This window comes from Neofelis nebulosa, chromosome 6, assembly GCF_028018385.1.
Source record: "Neofelis nebulosa isolate mNeoNeb1 chromosome 6, mNeoNeb1.pri, whole genome shotgun sequence".
In the NCBI taxonomy this organism is placed as follows: Eukaryota; Metazoa; Chordata; class Mammalia; order Carnivora; family Felidae; genus Neofelis; species Neofelis nebulosa.
Genome location: NC_080787.1, coordinates 41,090,739 through 41,114,056, shown reverse-complemented (window position 1 = coordinate 41,114,056; position 23,318 = coordinate 41,090,739). Strand labels below are relative to the sequence as shown.

General features: G+C 54.0%; 1 protein-coding gene across 1 annotated transcript in view; it reads left to right on the top strand.

Annotated features, from left to right (window-relative positions):
* The first annotated feature begins 378 nt into the window (after positions 1–378).
* KCNK5 (potassium two pore domain channel subfamily K member 5) overlaps positions 379–23,318 on the top strand; it is a 38,094-nt gene continuing 15,154 nt past the window's right edge. The window contains exon 1 of the mRNA XM_058733808.1: positions 379–961. Within this exon, the coding sequence (XP_058589791.1) occupies positions 776–961 (186 nt within the window). The 5' untranslated portion in view covers positions 379–775. The remainder of the gene's footprint in view (positions 962–23,318) is intronic.

Here is a 23,318-nt window from a genome sequence, read left to right as displayed (position 1 = left end):
GAATCAAGCTTTCTTGGCAGAAACGGCAGTGGACGAAAATTGAGTTACAACGAAAATAGCAATAGTAATAACTTCCTTGACCCCAGTCATTAGGTACACACTCATCTTAGTTAATGCCACGGGCACTAACAACAAACGCGAGCCCCAGAGACCCCAACCTCTCCGGCACCGCGGGGCATGCAGCCTCCCCTGGCGGCAGCCCCCGGCAGCGCACGGAGCACCGAATCCCGTGCGCACCTCGCGGTGACTTCTCCGGCCGGCCAGCCGCGGGGCCTGCGCGGGGCGGGCCTGAGCGGGGGCGGTGCAGACGAGGGGCGGGACCTGCACGGGTACCACCCCCGGGATCAGGCTCGGGAGGGCGCGCGCGCTGGGCGCTGGTTAAAGAGGCGCGTGGAGGCGGGTGCGGCGCACACTGCTGCGGCTCGCGGAGGACGGCCCACGTGTCTCCCAAGACTCTGGCCTTGAGTTCCCCGGCTCCCTTTACCCCAGCGAGCCAGGGCGCCCCCTTGCCCCGCTTTGGTGTCCACCCACCAGCCTCCCCCCCGCCCCCCCGCGCGGGAGCAAGTCCTCGTACAGTTCCCCGCGCTTGGTGGGCCAACTTGGCGGAGCAACTTTGTCCGGGGAGCGGCGCCGGGGGCGGGAGGGGGGGGGAACAGGGCACTGCGCATGCGGAGCTCCAAATTCAAACAGCTGTTTCCAGAGGCTATAGGGCGCGTGGACCCGGAGCCGCAGGGGCTAGGGGAGCCTTTCTCCAGGAGGCGGCCGCTTGGGAGCCATGGTGGACCGGGGCCCACTGCTCACCTCGGCCATCATCTTCTACCTGGCCATCGGGGCGGCGATCTTCGAGGTGCTCGAGGAGCCACACTGGAAAGAGGCCAAGAAAAACTACTATACACAGAAACTGCATCTGCTCAAGGAGTTCCCGTGCCTGGGCCAGGAGGGCCTGGATAAGATCCTGCAGGTGAGCCGCCGTCTGTGCCCCTACAGACACTGGAAGCCGGCCGGAGCTTTAGGAGTGCCGAAGGGAAACCCTTCACAGCTTTGGATAACCCTCAGTCCCTGCGGGCAGCCCTGGGGGTGGCAGGAAAGGCTGTCTCACATGGGTCTGGCTGCTGAGGTCTGTCGTTCACCCGTAGACACGGGAGTCACCCACGCGCGGAGACTCTTTGGGAACCCCGTTTGTCCAGAGAGACGTTGGGGTTGACCTCTGGGTGAACCGGCCCCGCGATGGCTCCCTGTGAGTGTGCGAGTACCTCCCTCGTTGGAGGGGGCTGTAGGACGGATAAAGGCGGTTATCTGCACTTTGAGAAGCTCCCGCTCCCGGAGTTCGGGAGTGGAGCCGGGTGACACCCCTTCGCATCTCCACCTCCCAGCTCCGGGCCAGTGCCGCGCCCGCCCTGTGTTTCTTCGGCAACGTGAGCCGGCAGTAGTGGCGGGAGGGTCCCACAGCCCCAAGCTATGCAAAGGCTCCTCCGCACCCGGACCCGCACCCGCAGGGATCGGGAAGTGGGTAGGGGGCTCCGTACCGCCCGAGCGCCCCCCCCCCCCCCCGGGATGGGGGGCTGATGGCCGCAGTGCCTGGGACGCACTCAAGCTTCCGGCAGGGCTTATCTCATGGAGACACCTCCCCTCCTCCCCCAGGGCTTGGAGTTAAAGTTGGTGAAAGTAGCAGGTTGAACAAAAGAACAAAACCCCGGGAATCCTTTTTAGGGGAAAGGAGAGGTTGAGCAGAAGGGGACGCGTGGGGGGTAGTTTCTTCTCCGTGTTGACATTGCGAACCTCTTATCTTCTGGTACTTGGTCTATGGATGGCTTTGACCTCACTAGAATAAACTGGGGCTGACCATGGCGGCTGGGATCTTGGGTCTGTTTGAGGCCCAGGGTCCTCCACGCCAGTTTCTCAGAGGCTCTTAGCCTTAAGCACCCACCCTCCCTGGCCTGCACTAATGGCCTCTCTCCGGTGGAAGGACCAGGACCTGGGTATAAAGAGCTGGTGACAGCTCTAGATTGTGGAGTGGGGTAGGGGTAGATTGTCCAAGGTGTTATTTTTCTCTTGGGGTGGAAGATGCGAGAAAGGAGGTTTGATGAGGAACATTTAATCTACGGCAGCCGCCCAACATTTTATGATTGTCTAGTTGTCTCTCATTTTTCTGGTCTCAGTTTCCCCGTATGTGAAATGAGAATGCACCCGTCTTCATCTGTCTTCCCTGCCCTGGACTGTTGGGAGGTTGAAAGCTGTGGAAAACATGAGCATGTCTTGCTTGTGCTGCCCCCTCATTGTCCTTAAATCGATGGACATTCACACACCCGAGCATATAGGTACCTACCAGCAGCTGGGCAGGTGAAGACTTGTCCTCCCAGGAGCCAGTGAGAGGGGAGGTTTAGGGGTGTTGCATTTTAGCCGGGAGAGCCTCTGGGCCCTTAGCAGTCCCCAGAGTGGGTGACCGTGGGAGGTGAGGTTGATGGGGAGGAGGAATTCAGCCGGTAATTGGGGTGGTTTGGCTGCTAATAGCAGGAACTTCTGTGGATGAGTGTCTGCCCTGTGTGTGTGCGTTGGGGAGGGGTCACTTTATAATTTCCCTTGAGGAAACAATTCCCCGGGAGAGCAGTTGTTGTTTAGTTTGTTCCAGGGCTTTGTTTAGAGGGGGAAGAGGGCAGGCGGGGATGATAAAGAATCAAGCTGCCCTCGAAGTGTTTCCCTCTTCGCCACAGCAGGGGAAGGAAGGAAAGAATTCAAGGCTGAATGTGGGAAAATAAACTTCAAAACCCATGGAGAAGGGAAGAGGGGGGTGGTCAGGGCAAGGCAGCCGGGTGCAGCTGGTGGTGGTAGCTTTGGAAGTTAGCTTTCTTAAGGGGTTCGAGTCAACAAAAAGCCTCTTATTTGGGGGTCCTCTTAAACCCGCTGATGATTGCCCCTCAAAAGCAGGCAGGTAACTTTTAGATGTGGGCATCGGGCCAATCTGATTTGGAGAGGATCATGGACAGCCCTGTTCCCCATCCCTGGCCAAAAAACTCTCCAACCTTCTCCAACTTCCCCTCCCATCATAGGAAAAAACCCAAGAAGTGAACACTGACCAGCGGAAGCATTCTGCTAGCATCACTTTTTAGTCTGCAGAAATCTGCCTGGCTCTGCTTTCTGTTATGTGACTTGAGGCATTACCTTCAGCCCCAGGAAATTGGTTTAAGGAAAAAAGAAGATTCCGTTGTGGAAAACTCAAACTTCTTTCCCATCTGGCCTGGGGCATTTCCACCTGAGGTTCTGTGTTTTGTCAGGTTCTGAGTCACCTTTGTAATCCTAGAGAAGTCCCAAGCTAGAAATTCCTGGGGTAGGGGCGGGCTCTTGGGAGGGGTTGTTAGAAGTGGGGGGTGCAGACTGAGTAGGGTTTTTTTTTTTTTTTACACTGGAAACTGCATGTGCTTTCAAATGTGTGCAAAGGGAGTTAACACAACACACTGCTCACTTTTCATTAGGTCTTATAGGCACCCCGCCCCAACCGAGTTGTCTGGTTCTTCCTGCCCGACTTTCAAATGCTTACCCTCCCTGCTTCTACCGCAGCAGCCTCAGACCCTGTGGTTGTCCTCCTTCCTGCCTTCAGAACCACCTTGAACCCTTGCCTCCCCAGCCTCTTCCCTGAATTGCATGCAGAGGTTTCCACCAGGGCAGTTAGCATGGATTTGAGCACCCTGTGTGTTGGGCACTGGGAGTGGTATGTGCATTTTATAAAAGAGAGTGGGCACAGGCCTGTTTTGACATCTGCATTGGCCATTTTACCCATCAAGCCATTTGACTTTGCCTCTTTCCTCAGTGCAAAGTGAGGGTCCAGTGAGGATCAGGGCAAGTAGAAGCGTTATGCAAGATGCCTACCGATGTCACTGAAAGCGAGCATGTCTCCCCCTGTCTGTTTGTGTTTATTGAGCACACGTTGACCTAGTGCTTTACCTGCGTTAGTTCAGGTACTTTTTACAGCAACCTTATGAATTCAGATAAGTAAACTGAAGCTCAGGGAAGTTGAAGTGGCCTTGGTGACACAGCAGGAGGGCATAGCCTGGGGTGGGAACCTGGCTCGCCTACTCCTTGTACACCTTTGCCCTGCTTCTTAGGCCTGTGAAGCTGTTGAATGGGTAGTCTGTAAGTGAGCTTAGTGGGGTGGTTCAGCTGGACTTCGGTCAGCTGGGAAATTTTATTTTCTATTTCCCCTAGAACAGGCGTTGGCATGCTGGCCTCCTGTGTTGGGCCTGGCCAAGCCAGCACCTCCTCTGTTACTGCGGTAAGCATCGGTCCACCCCTCCCTTGGCAGCACAAAAGAGCAAAGGGTTGGGATGCAGTGAAGGGGGGCAGTCTCAACCTTCACCTCCAGTATGCAATGATCATAAACAGGAAGGATTTGAGAACTCCCTGTGCACCAGAGCTTTGAATAAGCACGTTCTATACATTCTTACTTTAATTTAATCTTGGTGACCACCCCCTTTTATAGATGAGGACAATGATATAACTTGCCCAGGATTATATAGTATAGAATCAGGTTTCACACTGAAGCGGGTTGATCCCAGAGTACATGAGAACATTCATCAACGAACATTTATTAAGTGTCCACTATGTGCCAGGCACTAGGCGAGGATCTGGGAGTGCAAAGATGGATTAAGACACCACGAGGCTCAGACTGGCTGCTGGGGAGAAGGATGAATAAACCCACTATGATGTGATGGTTCCTGAGGGCCTCCAGAACCAGCCTGAGGGGTCAGGGAGGACTCTCAGGAGGTGATGACTTTAAGTGGGGTCTTGGATGTAGGAGGGTTTAAGAGGGAGAAGGAGGGAGAGAGTGAGGTGTTCCTGCTGTGGCTCTTGAGATTCCCATGTCTCCCAGGGGTGTGGTAGGGGTCGCCTCATGCCCTGCCTTCCACTGGAGCACCCCATCCCTAACTGGTTTTTCCTAGACTGCTCACATAGCTGACCAATCCCCAGAAGCCTCTTGGATCCTACTGGCCTCCTTGCCAGCTCCAAACTGCATTATCCTATTTGGAGGTTTTCCGTGGGTGCCAGACCCCGCTCCTTTTATTTTCTGGACCCTTCCTATTCTCTACATGTTCCAGTCTACAGTAGTCAAGCTGATTCCAGTTTTGAGGTTCTGACGTCGTGTTTCTAACACCAATCCTCCTCCTAAAATTTGAAAATATAACCATGGGTTATGTGCAAAAGTTACATCTGACCAAATGATGTAATGATCTGACCAATTGATGCCCTTAGAATGGGCACATTCATTGAATTTTTTTGAGAATTGAGGGTTAACATGAAAACCTCTTTTGTTTCAAGCCTCGTTGGAAATTGTAAAGCACACTGGTCCACTTAACCGCCTTTGTAAGTAAAGGGAACACAATAGATCTTTTGATTATCCAAGATCACGGAGGCCTCCACGTCATTAGTTCAAACTTGGATCCTCACTGTCTAGAACTGCAGAAGTGGAAAGTAGGGAAGTTGGGGTTTTGAGAGGAAATGGAAGAAAGAGGTCCCCTCCTAATGACCTGTTTGTTTATGTTCCGATCAAAGTTGAGGGCAGCCAAGATAATAATAATTCTTAAATTGGTAAATATGCCTCAGTTAACTGCTCTAGTTAGAGTTTAACAGTTAAAGTGGATTTTTATTGAATCGTTTTGAGAGTTTTACTAGAGCCCTTAGGATGATTGCAGATGGCATGGTATTAGAGAATTATTGAGGGTGGGAATTAGCAAGTGTTGAAAGGTTCTAGTGGGGTGGGGGGAGCCCTATAGGAGGGGGTGCAAGGGAGGTGATGACTGTTGCTTCTAAGTGTTTTCCTGGGGCTTTGCCCTATTTATAGTCTTACATTTAAAAGAAACAGTCCTCTGGTTTTGGGCGCTGTGCTTGGCCGGCTCTGACCTCAGGCCAAGGGCTTTCATCTTGAAGTTGGCTGTTTGCTGTCAGATTGCGCTCAGCTTCTGAACTCTCTGTGGGGTGGGGGGCAGGGAAGTATAAGGCTTTGGGGAGCAGAGGAGCCATGGTCCTGACATAGTACCCCCAAGATAGTCTTTATACATGGGGCACCTGGGTGGCTCAGTCGGTTAAGTGTCCGACTTCAGCTGGGGTCATGATCTCACGGTCTGTGAGTTCGAGCCCCGCGTCGGGCTCTGTGCTGTCAGTTCAGAAGCCTGGAGCTTGCTTCCGATTCTGTGTCTCCCTCTCTCTCACTGCCCCTCCCCCACTCATGCTCTGTCTCTATCAAAAAATGAATAAATATTAAAAAAAAAGAAAGATAGTCTTTGTACAAATTGGGGTGCAAGAACTACTAGGCCAGAACTGGGTGATTCAGAGAGGCCACGTGTGCTGGGTACTATAAGAAAGCATGTGAAATAGGCTTGCCTCCTTCCCGGTTCCCTCTGGGGGAATGCAGAGGGTCACGGCGAGTCTCCTTGGAGATTTCACTGACAGTTGCCAGGGACTCTTAGAATAGGGCAGACGAGGCCTGACCTGGCCATCCTCCCCAAGGATGGGTTTGACATGGATAGAGGACATGCTTTCCTCCAAGTGCCACTCGCCCCACCATCTAACTGCAGGCTCCTTGCTGTTGTTGAAAGAGTCACCATGCAAGCAGTATGTCTGATGGTTATGGGCTGGCCTCTGAAGGCATGCCACAAATATCACCCTCACTGTTTGCATAGACGAGCGCTTGGCACATAGTGCTCATTAAGTGTTAGCTGCCGCTGTCGCTGCTACTGTTCCTAAGACAACCCTGCTATGTGAAGGGACTGCCCCCACACAAGTGTGGTTCACACAGTAGCAGGAAGACCTTCCTGAAGCAGAGGAAAGGTCAACCGACTTTTTTTTAATTGTAGTAAAAAACACATAACAAAGTTTACCATCTTAACCATTTTGAAGAGTCCGTTCATTCTTGTTAAGTATATTCACACTGCTGGGAAACAGCTCTAAAGAACTTTTTCATCTTGCGAAGCAGATTCTGTCGCCCTTAAACAACTCCCTTTTCCCCTCTCCCCCTGGTTCCTGGTAACGAGTAATCTACATTCTGTTCCTGTGAATGTGACTACTTTAAATGCCTTCCAAGTGGAATCATTTGTCTTTTTGAGTAAAATGGTGCCACCACTATGGAAAACAGTGTAGAGGCTCCTTAGGAAATTAAAAATGGAAATGTATGATCGAGCAATCCCTCTTCTGGGTATATATCAACCACATTTTTAAAGAGCTAGACAAAGAAGGGGGGATGGTGGGTCCTTCTTGCCCACAGCCCTCAGGGAGGAGTAAAAGTGCGTGATGGTTCTGGGCTGCAGCCATAGGGCCGAGAGGTAAGAGTCAGATGACAAAGCCCTCTGGGTTTAGCCAAGGAATTTGAACTGACCAAATTTTTGCAATTTTTAAGTCGGGGAGTGAACAGCATTTCAGAAAGTTCCCTCTTCCTTCACAGGCGTGGCAACTTAAAAGAAGTAGAATCTTCAGCTCTAAATTAACAGCATTTCTGTGGGCTGATCCCTTCACCCCATGGGTGTTCTGATAAGGATGCTTCCTCCCTTGAACTTTCTGATGTGATGGAGTGTGGGTTTTTCCACCAAAGCCCACAGAGCCCACTCCCCCCGCCCCCACATCCACCCCAACGCACACACAACACAGCCCATCCACCCTCCCTCACACCCCAGCTTTCAGTTAGGGCACCTTTTCCTCTTACCATGAACCCCTTGGGAGGTTCAAGTGTGGGTTCCTGTCCCAGCCAAAGCCCCCCCCCAATTTGATGACCTTCCAGATAATACCTTAGTTGCCCCTTTATGTAAAAAAGTTGGGGGGGGGGGCAGTGGGATATTCCAGCTCGGTACAGCTGCCTGGGCCCTCTGGGCTTTTGGTGAGGAGTTAATCTGATCCCTGAATTTCAGAGATCTGGACAAAGGAAGGGTGGGCTCATGGAGGGGCCTCCCTCCTGGCCAGCATTTTTGTGTGTACTGAAGCCTCAGAAACCATACTGGGCCGTAGACCTTGGGGGCTCAGCCTCGCTGGGCAGAGAAACAAGGCCACAGTGGCGAAACTGAGGGGAAATGCGGTCCTGGTGCTGAGTGATGGGTTGCAGATGGTAGAGGTTGGAGAGATGGGACAAGAGTCACCGGGCCTCAGGATTCAGTTCCTGTTTGCTGAGGCCTGTGGAACCCCTTGGCCTGCAGGGGATCTGGCTCTGAATAAAACATAGCCCCTGCCCTCAGGGAGCCCCCAGTCTAGAGAAAGAAAGGTAAGGAGCTCTCACCTCGCTGACATTGGTAAGGGCACCTGGGGGTTCTAAGTGTGAACCAGTGAGAGATTAATTTCTACTCTTGAATTTAAAGAAGCAGGTATTTGAGGCAGGCTGGAAGGATGAGTGGTATCGGTAGCACTCTGCTGAATTCCTACTGGGTGCTGGGCATTGGGCTCCTACTTTAACTGTCTCATTAAACCAGTCCAGTGGATTCAGTATTACTGCTATGCCCATTAGCCAGGCACATGGAGGCCAAGGGATTTGCTCAGGTCTACATGGCTACCTGGAGGCTCAGACTCATCCCCACCTTGCTGACTTCAGAGCCAGGAATGGAGAAGGATCCAGGAGGTTCCCTTATCAGCACTCCCTTCTAGTAGAAGCACCAGAATGGACCACAGAGTTTCAATACCATGCCCAAGGTTGTCCTAGTGGAGTTGTCCAGCATTCTCCATTTCTTTCAACTTCACCCACAGCCCTCTCCTCCAAAGAGTTCATGGTCCACACCTGAAAGTATGGAAGGTTGATACCCTCTTCCCTTCCCAAGCAGGGGCCCTGCTCCTTGCTCTGGGGAAAGGTGGCAAGGCTTTCTCTGCTCAGTCCTGGCTCATCCCAGGCTTTGGTCAAACCTTTTCCATTCTGGAGGATTCCAGGGGCAGATGGCCTCATGGGTGTCTTCCCTGGGTGGTGGTCACTCGGGACCTGGGATCAGAGTTGTTTCCTCGTTGGGGGCAGACTCCACCCACTTGCCCTCTCACAGTGCCCTTGGCAGACAGGTCCCTGTGATTGGCTTTGAAATGTGCATTCTGTTTTTCCTCCCCTCCATCTAAATATTTGGGTTTCCTGCTGAAATATTTAATCAGGATTGCGTACTGTGGCTGTTGTCACCTCCCATGGCCCAGTGTAATCTGGCTGCAGCTGCTTAGCTGGGTCCCTCCTAGGAGGGGGAGACTTGCTCCCCAACCCCAGGAGAAAAGCCCTGCAGTGTGCTTGATGGCCCAGCCAGCACACGGTTGAGCCCCTCCCTTTGTGTGGACCTGTGCTTGGGGCTGGGGCTGACGGACTCAGATCTGAGCCACTGTGTAGGAAATAGAGGATTCGAACCTGGGTTCCAATTCTCCCTATGGTACTGGTGTGTGCTGTGCGACCCTGGCTGGATTTCACTTCTCTTGGACTCTACTTCCTTCAAGTAAATTCATCCATTCACTCAGGAAGGCTTGAAGTGCCAGTTAAATTAGGCCCAGGTAGGCAGTAGGAGCCCTACGTGGGCAGGGACATGTGTCCCCACCCTTGGCCCTAATCCACAGACCTGTGCAATAAGCATGTGGGGGTATAGCCAGCCACTGATGTGCCCACAGTGTCTGCTGGGCCCCCAGTGCCCAGTGCTGTGCCCAGCTCTGAGGGGGGATGTGGAGATGCATGTGGACCTTTAGTACTATGGCCAGTCTGGAGGACCTAGGCCTCCTCAAGATGAAAGCACTTTTCCTTTTTTTTTTTTTTTTTTTTTTACTGTTTATTTATTTTTGAGAGGGAGGGAGAGAGAGACAGAGTGCCAGTGGGGGAGGGGCAGAGAGAGAGGGAGATACAGAATCTGAAGCAGGCTCCAGGCTCTGAGCTGTCAGCACAGAACCCAACGCAGGGCTCAAACCCATGAACTGTGAGATCATGACCTGAACTGAAGTTGGACACTTAACCAACTGAGCCACCCAGGTGCCCCAGAAGGCACTTTTCTAGGTGAACTGAGCCAGGCCCAGACTCTGGCCCCTGGTCTCATAGTCTCCACACCGTGAAGAGGAGGAAGGGAGAGTGCCATTATCAAAATGTGCTCCCACTTTCCCCTTCAAGCCTCATGAGGTGGGGCCATGTTGTCTAGTGGTTAAGGACAGGCTTTCAAGTCACAGTGGCCTTTGCAAGCTGAGTGGCCCTGAGCACATGACTCGCGTCTGAAAGGGACAGTGATGTTACCCATCTCGGTGGGACGAAGATAACAGGAGAACATGGAGAAAACGTATGTGATGTTCACTCCCTGTAGCTGCCAGCTCCAAGTTCACCTTTAAATTCAGTTTATTGCCATCTCTTCTCCGGGGGACTTGACGGAATAAACTGCTCTCCCTCTCTGGGTCATTTTCTCCAGGAACCCCTTCTCAGCTTCCCTGCCCCCATCCCTTTTTTATAAACTTTTCCTGAACTCCTCTCTCCTGGGATTAGCAAAACCAATCAGTGTGAGCATTTAACAGGTCTCTTTCCCCCACCCCCTGGCCCAGCTAGATGCTAGATGGGGAGCCGTGGATTCTGCCTTCAAGGAACTTGAGACAGCAAATATCCAGTCCTTCATTCAGCAGATATTTACTAAGCACATACTGTGTGCCCAAACCTGTTTGAGACCTGCTGCAAAGGGAAGCAGCCCCGTCCGTCCCTGCCTTTTGGGGAATGTCTTCAGACCATGTACTACGGAAACCAGGAAGGCAGGTGGACCCGCCGGGGGGAGGGAAACAACACTCCCTGCCCCTTCCTTGTGGAAACCGTTTGATCTTCAGAGCGAGCAGGAGGAAGGCCTGGCTGTTTGCAGGGGAGAAGGGCATGCCTTGAGCAGGTAACTCCGGCCTGACTGGCGCCTGCATTAGGCTTTTGCTACCCCGTGGCCCACCCTGCAGGGTACCCCCTCCACAGCTGGCCAAGGATGTTGGCCCCAGGGGATGGAGCAGGAGTGTTGGGTTGTGTCGCCTGCAGTACCTGGGTGACCCCTGAGAAACCTTCAGATACGCAGGCTTTGCACCCTGCCCAGATTCTCACCCTTGGCCTTACCATGGGTCTCTGCAGACCCATTCCTCCAGGGTGCCTCCCTGTGACCTCTCCGGGCCTGACTGAGGTGTGGCATTTCCATCCCATCTGCTAGATAGGAAAACCGAGGCCTGGTGAGGAGCTGGGGACAGACTGTCTGTAGAACTAAGCTCAGGTTAAACTAGCTCAGCTTGCCCAGGTCGAGAGCCTTTTTCCACTGAGCCATTTGTCACCCTGCCTCTAATCCTCTTTTAAATGGCCTTTAAGTCAGAACCTTGACCGTGTTTTGGGGTACAGAGGACTTAATGTTACTTAAGCTAAATTGGCCTGCCTTGATTTCCTAACCTGCCCAGCACACCCCTTTCTGTGATCTTGAGGGCCAACTTCCCCACCCACGAGTGAGTTTTTCTGGAACAAGAGGCAAAAGTTGAGATTGTGGTAACTGTAGGCTCAGAAAGAAGCAGAAATGATCTCATGCTTCCCCAGGGAGCTTCCCCATCACAGGACTCTGCACCCCAAGTGTTTGCACCCAAGGAACTGTCTCGTTGGCTGGTTTCTCCTCACCCCCCACGCCCCCCTCCCCCGGAGGCTGGCAAGAGTGGCTGATGGGGGAGGAGGGTCAGGCTCCGGGCACATCTCCTGGCGGCAAATCATAAATTGTGAGGCTGAAGGGAGCTTAGTGGTTACCTAACTGGCCTCCCTGTACAGCCCCAGAGCCAAGGCCCAGACCTTCGGAGGTTATGTAACTTTCCCAAGGTTACTGCGCAGGGAAGTACAATAAAGGAGTAATTAGAGCTAAGTGGGGCAATTAGGGAAGGCTTCTTGGAAGCCGCGGCCCCAAGACATAGGTTGAAAGGTGACTGCCACACCTCCTGAGAGCTCTTCTGCCACTCTTAAAGCCATCAGGGGTCCTCAGAGACTCAGATCATGACCACACCCCTCCCCAAACTCAGAAAACCCTCAGTGGCTTCTCCCTCAGACTAAGCCAACATTCTTGCGGTGTGATTTGGACTCTGCTACCCACGTGGTCTCCCCTCTTTCTGGACCGCAACCCTTGATTGCATTCGGCCTTGATATAGGTGGGAGGCTGTCTCCTGAGGGTGGAGAGGTGGTCTAAAATGCTGTACGCTCATAGCAGGTTTTCAGTTTTTATGGAGACCTGGAGGTCTGTGTCCACCAGTAACGTGAGCTGCTGTGGGGAGGGGTGGCAGAGGGGCGGAACCACAGTGCTACAGTAGTAACGGTAGCTGGCACTTGGTGGGGGAAAAGGTGCCATGGGCCAGGCGAGGGCCACTGTCACATTGCACCGACTGCCCAGCAGTGGTAAGATAGCTGCTGTGGGGAACTTCATTTGCAGATAATGCATCTGAAGCAGAGAGATTAAATAACATAACCAAGGTCATACAGCTAGTTAGTGGCCTGAACCCAGGCCTTCAGAGTCCAGAGCCAGGGCTCTGCAGAGTGGCCTCTCATGGTGTCCTAAATTAGCACCAGTCCTACTGATCTTTCTAGGCTACCAGCCACTCCTTGGGGCTGGATTTTCTGTTCGGGGCCCATTGGTTCCTAGCACCCCAAAAGCTCCCCATGCATGCTTGCTTGGCCTTTGCTGAACGCTGTGTTCTGTAGCCTTCAGGGTTCTGACACCACCGTTTCCTGACCACATTGACCACATATAGGTTTATTTGCCACTGGCAGCATGAAAACATTTAAAGCAGGAAAGCTTGGATTATGTAAGTGGGTGCCACAGTTCAGAGTCGGGTCTGTCAACTCCTTTCCTGCCTTCAGCCCCTTTTCTCCATCATCCTTACAGACCCAACAGGCCCCTACCCTTCATGACAGAATTTGTGGGTCAGGGGACCCAGAGACCGAGGCTTTGAGAAAAAAAATCAAGGAGCCGACGGGGGAGGTGTAGCTGTGAGCTGTCAGATTTCCACCTGAGTCCCCATATTACTGCCACCTCCTCAGCAGCTAAACCTGTACTTGTGACGTGTGCCCCCATTTGGCTTCCCCAGGGGAAGGCCCCCAGCAGGACTCTGGGCTACACCTTGGTAGGGAATAGCTTTAGTCTTGCCATCTTCCTGCAGTGGAAATACCACCCCGATGCTGCTCACATGGCTGAGGATAGAGGTCGGTGACTGCAGCATGCTGAGGACCCCAGGACGGGCCCCTTGTGTCTAAGTGCAAGTTTCTTGACGCTCCCACGTCCCAGGTGCAGGGTGGCACCTGTTCACAGACCCTCTGGAGGAGAAAGAACAGCAGCCCCGTACCTTCCCCATTTCTGCTGTTCAAATAAAACTCTGGCCTCCTGGGTTGTGGAATGCATCCTGACAGTGTTAGCTTTGGAAGCACGCCCTTCCCTTGTCAGCATCCCGGCCCCCCAGAGCAGTGCCTCTCACTGAGGGTAAGTGAGTGCTGAGTGGGCTAAGTGGAGCAAGCTGATGCAGTAGTGTCTTGTCAGCACCCCCTGGGGAGCAGGAAAAGGGAGGGTGTCCTGATTATCAGCTTTTCAACACCCCGTCTCTCCCATCCCCCAGACTCTAGCCGCAGCCCGGAGATCTACTTATGAGTGGCCCAGGGAGTGGGGGCCTAGGGCTTACTCAGCTGACTTGCTGTGTGACTGGGCCAGGTGGCTGCCCCCTTCGGAACCAAGGACTTGCTCCCTAAGGCCAATTAGACACTTGGCTGAGCACCTGCCGTATGCCCAGTACATATGCTGGTTTAAGGACTGTGGAGATTCTGGGAAGAATTAGACGTTAGCTCTGCTTTTGAGGTTGGCGTGGGGCTATGCAATGTGTATGGAGAATTACTGAGTAGGGAGCTGGCATGTTGTGGGAGCCTCGGGTGCGCCAGGGGAGAAAAGTTGCGTTGGGCCAGGGGTGTCAGGGAAGGCTCCCCTGAGCCTGGGGTCACCTTCCTTTGAGCCTCCTCCTTCTCTGGGCACGTCTTCCCCACCCTGGGGGTCTGCACTGCCCCCCCTCCTCCGTGAGGCCCTCAACCTGTGCCCCAGTGGATCACAAGTCTAGCACTAAGGAGTAATTATTAATGAATACCCCGAACCACGAGCTGTATTTCTCTTTCCTTCAGCCTCTCTTCCACCAGTCCTCAAATTTCAGAGGCAGGACCCTCACAGCCCTCCTTTGCCTTTTAGGTGGAAAACTAATCTGGAAAACTGTCCCTAGCCCTCCCAATGGAGGTCTTGGCCAGCCAGACTCTACGTCTACCTAGCAAGTTCTCCGGGACTGCGCCACCTCTCTGAACCTCACCTGCACACCGCCCTCTTGGGACAGGTCTATAAGTTGCCTGGCAAAGTGTCAACACCTCCCTGGGTTAGGTGTGCCCTGGGTCTAGACCCAGGGCAGGCGCCACGGTGCTGGGGCAGGGCAACTTTGGAGACATGGGGGGCACTTCTGGGTCCTGCTCCAGAAGTTTCCCATCTGCATCAAGCCTGCTGAGGACTCAGGTTCACTGATCTCAGTTTTTGGCACAACCTCTCTTTTTGGAACGTTCCAGGGCTGAGAGCTGCATGTGGTCAAACCCCCTGGCTCTTCTGCCTGCTCTGTGTTGGGGTCACTGTGTACAGGCCTTAAAACCTCCCCTTCCTGAAGCTGTCTTGTGTCTGTGGACACACTCCTCCGCCCCTCTCCCCCACTGCTCTGCACACACAGGTTAGTCCTTCCTTCTTGACTGTCTGGGGCTGTGTGGCCAGTGGATGGGAAACCCTCACACAGACTACCACAGGGACACCTGATGCTTCAGCTACCCAGGCCCTGGGGGTGGGGGTGGTTTCTTGGGGGTGGTGCTTCGGTTGGTGTTTCTCAAAGTGGGACTGAGCTAGAAGCCAGGCTTCAAGTTAAACGAAAACAAGACTGGGGGTGAGGGCAGCTGGGACTCTGAAGTTAGTGTGGGGGTTCTGTTAGCGTTGAGTCATAGAAATTTGATGTAAAAACAGAAGGCGTGAGTACTGAGTTGGAGGCAGGATTATTGATGGCTCTTTCTTTCTCTGCCTCCCCAGTTTTCTGAAATGCTGTTGCAAAGCCTTTAAAACAGAGAAATTTAATTTTCTTAAAGGGTAAGATATATGCTTATGTCATCAGCCACTTCTGTGCTAGCTGTTTTCATTTTTAATGTTTGAGGTGCACAAAGCAAAAACACGGTTTTAACAGAACGTACTCTAAAACCTGGTGTCAGTTCTGTGATTGCTAAACAGTGTGTTGCCATTGTTTTTCAATGTAGCTGCCAAAGTTGTGACTTCCTGGGCAGCCATGCTGTTGAACACTTGGAGGCGTAGGGGCTCAATGTCTGGGTAAACCAGGGGGGGCCTTTGGTCTGCAGACCAAGGTGTTTGAGACTAGACACACAAGTTGGCGGTCACCAAGGAGAGGGTGCGGTTCCCTGAGAGGTCCCTGGCAGAGCCAGGGAGCCCCAGCGGCCGTACCCAGTGCTGCGCCCAGTGTCCCCTACAAGGGACGGTGTCTTCCAGCGGCCCACGGATAAGTGTTATGTTGCATCCAGCTCTGCCAAGTCTCACAGGGGCACAGGGAGACCGCCTTGCCTTTTGGATGAACACAGAGCACAAGCGAGATTTGGGTCAGCCCGGGACCATGCATGTAACTCAGAGTCAGGAGCGTGCTGCGGTTTACCTCTGGAGGCTTGGGTGAACGTGAGGGACCAGGGGAAGGCGGACTCTGCCTGGGAGAGAGAGTCTGGGTGGGATGTGTTGTGTTTCACTCTGCATCCGTTCGGTAATCACCACCCACCTGTTGCCAATTAATTTTATTTTAACGTGATAATGACTAAATATCGTGGCTGTTTAATTTTAAATTAAAATTTAGTTCCTCAGTCACACATTTCAAAGGCTTGGTAGCCACATGGGACTGCTCAGATATAGAACATTCCATCAGCACAGAGAGTTCTCTTGGACAGCACTGGAGTGTTGATAGGAATCTGTTGAGGTTTCTAATGGCCCACTGGCTTCTCGCGGTGTCTAGTCAAATTCCATTCCTGCTGTGGGGTGGGAGAGGGGAGAGCTGGCCCAGCCTGGCAAGCTTGGAGATGGGACGGTGGTGTGCCAGGAACCTGTAGGGGGTGGCCTCCCCACCCCCGCCCCCGACCGGAAACTTGCAAGCCCTTCTGAGGTGAGCACACCCACCCTCACACCCCAGAAAGCGCGAGATTGCAGAGGGCTGTGGACCACCTTGCCCGCTCAGCCACATCAGACTCAGATGAGTGTGTATTTGATGGGAGGGTCATTCCTGGTGTCACCATCAGTCCACCTTGGCTCCATTGGAGGTGGGCCCAGGCTGAGGTAGACAGTGAGTCATCTTCCATGGACCTCCAGTTGTTGTCCAGGGTGTCATTTCCTTCTGATTGCCTGCTCCGCCCTGTTCCTCAGCCCAGTCTGCAGTGAAGGGCAGCTCTTCCCCGGCCCTGGGGAGGAAAGCCTGCATTTAAGGTCCAGGCTCGCTGGCTGGGTGGATCTGCGGCCACCCGGGGAAACCTTCTTCTCCTTGGGATGAGAACATGAACATCTCTTCCACCCCAAATCTGGAAAGAATAGAAGAAGGGGTGGCCGACGGAACCTGCAGGGCGAGTTTTCCAGGTTCCTTCTGGGGTACATGATATGGGTCCTGGGCCAGGAAAGGTGGAGGACCCAAGGGTGGGGCTGGGGAGGAGGGCCCGGCGCTTTTCAGAGCTTGCGGAAGCATCTGACCGGGAGATGGCTCTGCTCTAGTCGTTTGTGTCTTGTGAGCCTCCGTTTCCCCATCTGGGTTTGGGCTTCTTGTCCTGCTTTGTGGCCAGTTGCTGGGACTTTGACAGAGGCATAGCTCAAGCCCTGGGGCTTGTCCTGACCTCGACGTTTATCCCGCTGCTTTGTTGTGGTGTCTTCCACCGTCCTGTAACTTCCTGTGTGCCTGCCCGTATCTGGACAGAACTGCGAGTCCTTCTAGGCAGAGCCTGTCTTGCACTTCCCTTGTTTGGCTCACAGCATCAGAGCATATGGCCAGTGCTCAGTAAATACTTAATCAGTAGATCCAGCTTTGAGCTGCACAGTGCAAGGGAAGGTCGTCCAGAACTCTGGTCCCTTCTTTCTTTGGGTTAAATTAGGTTGGATGCGTTCTGTACAGGGCTTGGGGCTGATGCCTGGCCAGATATGGCATTTGTAACAGGCAGGCACAGCTGCACTCTTGCCCCACCGAAGAGGGGAATACCCCAGGGCCCCAAGGTGGGAGTAAGGGTGAAGGGAACCCTCTTCCCATCTTGCCATCTGGTTTCACCACTCTTCCTGGGAGGTGGCAGGCTGTGTCCTGGAAGCCCACTGATGGGTCACTTGTTTGGCCCTCAGGACAGACAGCCACTTTCAGCAGGCTGGAAGGGTAAATGGACCTCCCAGGACAAGCCTGAGAAGTGGCCGTCCCAGCTGCCATGTAGTGTTCTCGTGGGAAACTGAGTTCCGCAGGGGGACAGGATGCGGCCACGTGAGGAGCGGATTTCGCTCTCCTGCATGACCCCTGGGTGACTTGGAAATCTCGTGCCATGCACCTTCCTGTCCTTGAGCCTTCCCTGGCCACACACAATGCACCAGGAGGCTGAAAGAAAGCCTATCCCAACAGCACGAGGCGTTTAGAAACCACAAGTTTTAAGTCAGGGGCATCTCTGGCTTTGCCTGTGCCCCTGCTTCATGTCCTTCACGTTCACATCCATCGAGCCTTTGGATCCATAGCCCTGAGAGTTGGGGGTGTGGGGGGAGGGGGAGGCAGTGTTCTTCCCGTTTTACAAGTGAAGAAATGGAGGTCATGACTTCTGGGGCTGGAGAATAGCTGACCCTGTGCGGGCCCGTGCACTGACAGTTCCTGCTCTCTGCTAAGAAGATTGAAAGCCGCCAGCCCTTGGGTGGGAGTTAGGGGGTTAAGCAGACTTGAAAAATGCTGTTGCTTAAAATCCCAGCCCTCGTAAAGAAGAGAGAGAGAGAGAGAGTGAGTGAGCCATGGTCCTGATACTTTCTGCTTCGTGGGTTTTGCAACGGGGCTGTCTTACAGACATGACTCTCCTCCTGTGCCATCCAGAGAGTTTCCATTTCCTGTCACCAGGCCTGTCCCTGGTCCCGGGCCCCAGGTCTGGGGATGGGAGGTTTTTCTAACTCCCACACCACCCCTCACCTCAGCCCAGCCTCTCTGTGCTAGGAGGACCTGGCTGTACTTTTCCATACCTTCAGCACAAAATGCCTCAGTGTTTCTTCACCCTGGTCACGTCCACGCCCCAGTTGGCTGGGGATGGGAGGTGGGCCAGGGACCATCCCCGCGTGATGGAAAAGGCTGAGGTGGCTGTGCCTGTTCTGCCCTTCTCCTGTCATGACCTACCTGGGTAAGGGTGGTATTAGCAGCCCGTGACCAGGGGGGCCCTGGTTACATATATCTGGCTCCCATTTCCTTTCCCAAACTGGGGAAGCCTGTTTGTGTCTTTTTTCTGTGATCTCCAAATGGGGCCTTGGGGGCCAGCGCCCCTGGTGGAATGACCAGTGAAATCTGTGGCAGTCTGGGGAGTGGGGGATCTGTCCTTCAGGATGGGACTCCCTTTGAATCCGGCCCAGGGATTTTCACGACTGTCGGGCATTGTGGTCTTGACCCTTGTCTCTGATCGTGACTCAGCCTTCTGGTGGGATTTGATCTGGGCTTTGGGGGCCCATAAGGCAGAAGCACCCCCCCCCCAGCCCCCTGCTGGGCAAAGAGTACCATCCATCCCAAAATGCCTGTGCTACTTTGCCGGTAGTTTCTTGTACAATTTATTCCAGGGAGGATGGAAGCCAGCTGTTGTCCGTCTCCAGCTGGAGACTGAACCAAAGGAAATGGGCTTGGAGTGCAGCCGGAGGGATTTAGGCTAGAGTCAGACAATAAGGAAGGATTTTATGACAGGTGGTTGGCCTGCAGGAGAATCCTGCAGGGGGCTTTGTGGAGAGGTATGGGGTGGGATCATGCTTGGACACAGCGGGGCCAGGATTGGGTGCAGGGTGGGGGGTTGCAATAAACAGGTGGGAGGGTTACTCCACAGGAGTGGAGAAACTCAGCTGTCTACCCCTCATGCAGAATTAATACCACTCCCTACGACCCCTGTGGGCTTCTTTTTTTTGTTGGTTTTTTTTGTTTGTTTGTTTTTAAATTAGTGAAGGGATTTACAGTTTAACCATCTAGTCATCTTAAACAAATTGCAGTAAATGGCTAAGCTTAATAATTCCTTATCATCAGAACCCCAGCCTTCAAGGATGGGTAGTTACTTATTACCCAGAGCCACCAGCCGGGGGTGAAGCGAGAGGGAAAGGAGGAAGGAGCAGGTGGAGGGGCCGCTCTCGAGGCCCCTAGGTGGGGGAGAGTTTGCCTATGGTCTGGGGTGCTCTGCAAGACAAGAGGTGAGCGATGTCAGCCACAGCCCTCCTCTCAAGGGGTATGGGTGTAACCAGAAGGCATGACCGAGGCAGGGATCAGGGACAGGTTTTATGGAGGCAGGAGTGTGGGGGTGTCGGCAGAGGGGAACCATGTCCTCAGGATCCCAGCAAGGGAGCCCAGGGCTGTCCAGAGGAACACGACCAGCAGCCTCCAGGGTTTAAGAGAGCTTCTTGGAACAGAGTGTCCTTCCAACTGCTGGGGGAGCAGGAAAGCAAGGACATGCATGGGAAGACCTGGGGCTCTCAACCCTGACGAGCCTCCTGGGCTCCCCCCCTTCCCCACCCACGTGCCTCCTTCCTCTGAAATCCTGATGGTTCCAAAGTCTGCAGGGAAGCTGACTCATCGGGGCTAGGACCTCTGGGGGCTTTGGCCTTGCAAACAGGTGGGGTGGGGTGGGGCGGGGTGAGGCAGGGGAGAGGCACTGGGGCAGAGAAACAACAGAGCCATCAATGCGGGCTGCCCTCACCTACCAGGACTGCCCACCTTACCCAGCGGAGCCAGAACCCACATCAACTGCACTGGCACCCAACTTTGTGTACTGGAAGGTGTGATTAGGAAAGGCATCTGTCTTGGAGACTCAGTTATTCATTAATACTGAGTATTTACTGGTGCCAGTTTCCGTTCTAGGAATAAGGGATGAGTGAAGTCTGCCTTCTATCTTGGGGGAGATAAACAGGCTGTGGCCATAAGTAGTGTCCCCAGCCCTGGTGTTCCAGGCGGTGGTAGCCGGAAAGGAGGGCACTGCTGTTGGCAGCCAGCCCAGCTCTCCCGTTGCAGCTCTGGAGGCCCCGTCCAGCAGGCATCTCACCCCCCCCCCCCTCCGCTCCCCCCATCACCCTTGTGTTTCCCATGTTCACTTTTCTACCCAGTATCTGTTTCGGGGGCACACCATGTATGCCCAACACCGAGCCGTGCATTGTTTCATGTAAGGTGCACCCCAACCCGATGCAGTCTTGGTACCGCCGCTTGCCAGGTGCGGAAAGTGAAGCTCGGAGAGGGGAGAGGACTTGTCCCCGGTGACCTGCTGGTGAGTGGTGGACACCCAGGCACGTCTGTTTCAGAGCCCAGGCCTTTCCTGCTCATCCCCAGGCTGCTTGTGGAGGGTCCAAACATGACGTTTGTGATTTTGAAGTGGCTTGGCCATCCCGGTTTGTGTTCTGCAGGCCAGCGTGCAGACCTGAGCTCTGGAGGACCGGAAGCAAGGTGGTGGGAGTGGGGCAGCCGGGCTGATGGTGAATTAGGTCAGGTCGTCAGCCCTGGATGGGGAGATAGCAGGTCAGCGGTCCCTGTGGCCTCCTTTGTGGCTGCTCGAGGGCTGTTTTTAGAAACCTTGCGTGGAGGGTGACTTCCGAGTTTGCACCTTCCACCCCACTGCAAGGTCCGGGTGGATCTAAGAAGCATTCCGGGAGTTGGAGATGGGGAGTGTAAGCGTAGGCTCATCCCCTAAATAATATCAAAACTAGATCTGCACAACGCTTTCATAGCTCTGTGTCATCTGTTACCTTTGCCTACCTGTCTGCTGTCCCCTTCCCTGCTCCGCTGTGGTTGGCATTTGTCAACCCAGTCCCGGGATGGGCGATGGATGGTCTGGTTGTTTGGCGGAAAGGAGCCTCAACGGAGAGTCAGGGGCTTCTGGTCGGTTCTGCTCTGTGCTTTGCAATCAGCTTGCTGTGTGACTTCGACCACGTCACTAGCTCCCTCTGATTGATTTTCTCACCTACAAAATGGGAATAGGAATATCCATTTTGCCTCCCTTCCCTCCAGGGTCTTGGCCTTGAATGAGATTAGGGCCACAGGAGTTCTAGGTGTGAGAGGTGCCTGACGATCGTGGGTTCGAGTGAGAAGGAGGGGAGTGCCAGCTCCATGCTCTTCCTGGGCCTTGTTGTTAGAGCTGCTGGCTGGGGCCCAGAGAGGTTTTCTGGCTTGTATGGAAAGGACGAGCCAGAAGCTGAACCCTGTGTGGGGCACTTTCACTCCCAAGTGTCCCCATCCCAGAACAGGGGACTGTTCTGCCCACCTGGCATGCTTGAGGGGTCCTGGCCAAACAATTTTCTCTACATCTGGGAAGGCAGAGAGATGTCTGACACTCCCAGAATTTGGATTCTGGGGGCAGGGAAGAGGCCAAGTCATGAACCCAGGCCCCAGGCCCCAGCATCCCAGATCAGGAATTGATGGTAGCAGCACAGGACATGACATGGCCAGGCCATGTCACCCCGGGCAGGGCAGTGGGTGTGAATTGTTGGGCAGAGAAGCTGAGGTGGATAAAGGATATCCCTCTTGTCATTTAGGTGTCCCTGGACATCCCACCTGCCCTGGGTCCTTAAGAAGATGAAGCAGGAGGTGGATTTGGGGAACATGGCTCCAGAGGATCACCTTGTGTGTGTGTTCGGGTGGGAGGAAGTGCTCTCAGGCAGCAGTGCCGGGAGACCCCGAGCTGGGCTGGCGAGGTCCCCTATGTCTGCACACACCGGGATTTCCAGTCCAGTGCATCTGCTGAGCCTTCCAGGTGCCTGAGAACACTTGCTGACGCCCCATCCTGAGCCCAGACCCCAGCAGCCCTCACTGTTTGCTTTAGCCAAGCCTGCAGCCTTCCCAGGTCAGCCAGTCCCTGCAAAGCTCTGCCCTGGGCTCAGCTCTCACGGGAGGGGGCCCCCAGCTGCTGGGGGGTTACCAGAACAATGGGGGCAGGGTCACCTGCCTTGTTTTTATTGTCCCTCCCGAGTACAAACAGGGCTCCCGGGCCTGAGAAAATCGGAAACCCAGAGATTTCTGTTGAAAACGTACTCCCCTCTGGCATGGGCTTGCCCCTTGGAGCGTGAGATCCAGTGGTGCTTCTGAGCTCCGCAGAGGCTGCTGAGAGATGGCCTGGGAGGGTGCAGGAGGGGAAGCCCAAAGGTGGGCTGGAGGACAGCCATGCTTCCACGGCCTGCTGCACTGGCTCAAGGGGCGGGGCTGGCCTCGGGAGGGAGGACAGTTTAGGTCTGGGGCAGTGGCTTTGAAATTGGCCGCTTATAATAGTAGAGTCACCCGGGGCAGATTTAATCATCTTAGTTTCGTGCCCCAGACCATTGCTGGCCGACTCCCCGAAGGCAGGACCCCGGCAGGAGTACTTTCCCAATCCCTCCCCTGGGACCATCTCTACGCACAGTCCCGGTTAAGCAGTAGTATGGTTACCCCTGAAGTGTGCCTTGAGGACATGGTGGTGTACCACTTCCCACTTTGCCTAGTGAGGTTGTGCGGGTTTCTGTAGGTGTGACCAACACTGCAGGGGACTGTGCTGTGTTCTGTACACAGCCCCGCCCGAGACACCTGGGCTGAGGGAGGGCAGCCCAGACCAGCACCGGCACATTACTTTAAGGACCAAAGAGAAGTAGACGCAGTGAGGTGCCTTCTCCGTCCTGCAGTCCTGCATCCTCCAGGGGACACGAGGAAGAGGAAGCGTGATCGAGGAGCAGGGCTCACTCCTGACGTGGGTGACCTGACTTGCTGGGGGCTCAGGAGGAGCTGGAGCTGGTGGCCAATGAACTGAGTCTCGAGAATGAAAATGTGTCTTCTCAAATGTGCTGTGGATTGGGGATTTGGGAAGTGCTGAACTGGGCCCAGAAGTCATGATTCTGGGCAGAGGAAATTATGCATTGTACAGGCAGGGGGACCCCGGGAGTCCTAGACCAACCTCTTCATTTTACAGAGAAGGAAGTGGACAGAGGTCCAGGGTTCCAGGAGGATCTCAGCAAGTGGCTGGCAGAGTAGAGCTGGACCTGGGTCCTCAGCCCTATTGCCTAGCTTACCAACCTAGCATTCCAGCCACATGTCCAACAATTCATCTTTCCTTCTTTCCTCTAAAAACATAATAAATACTCCAT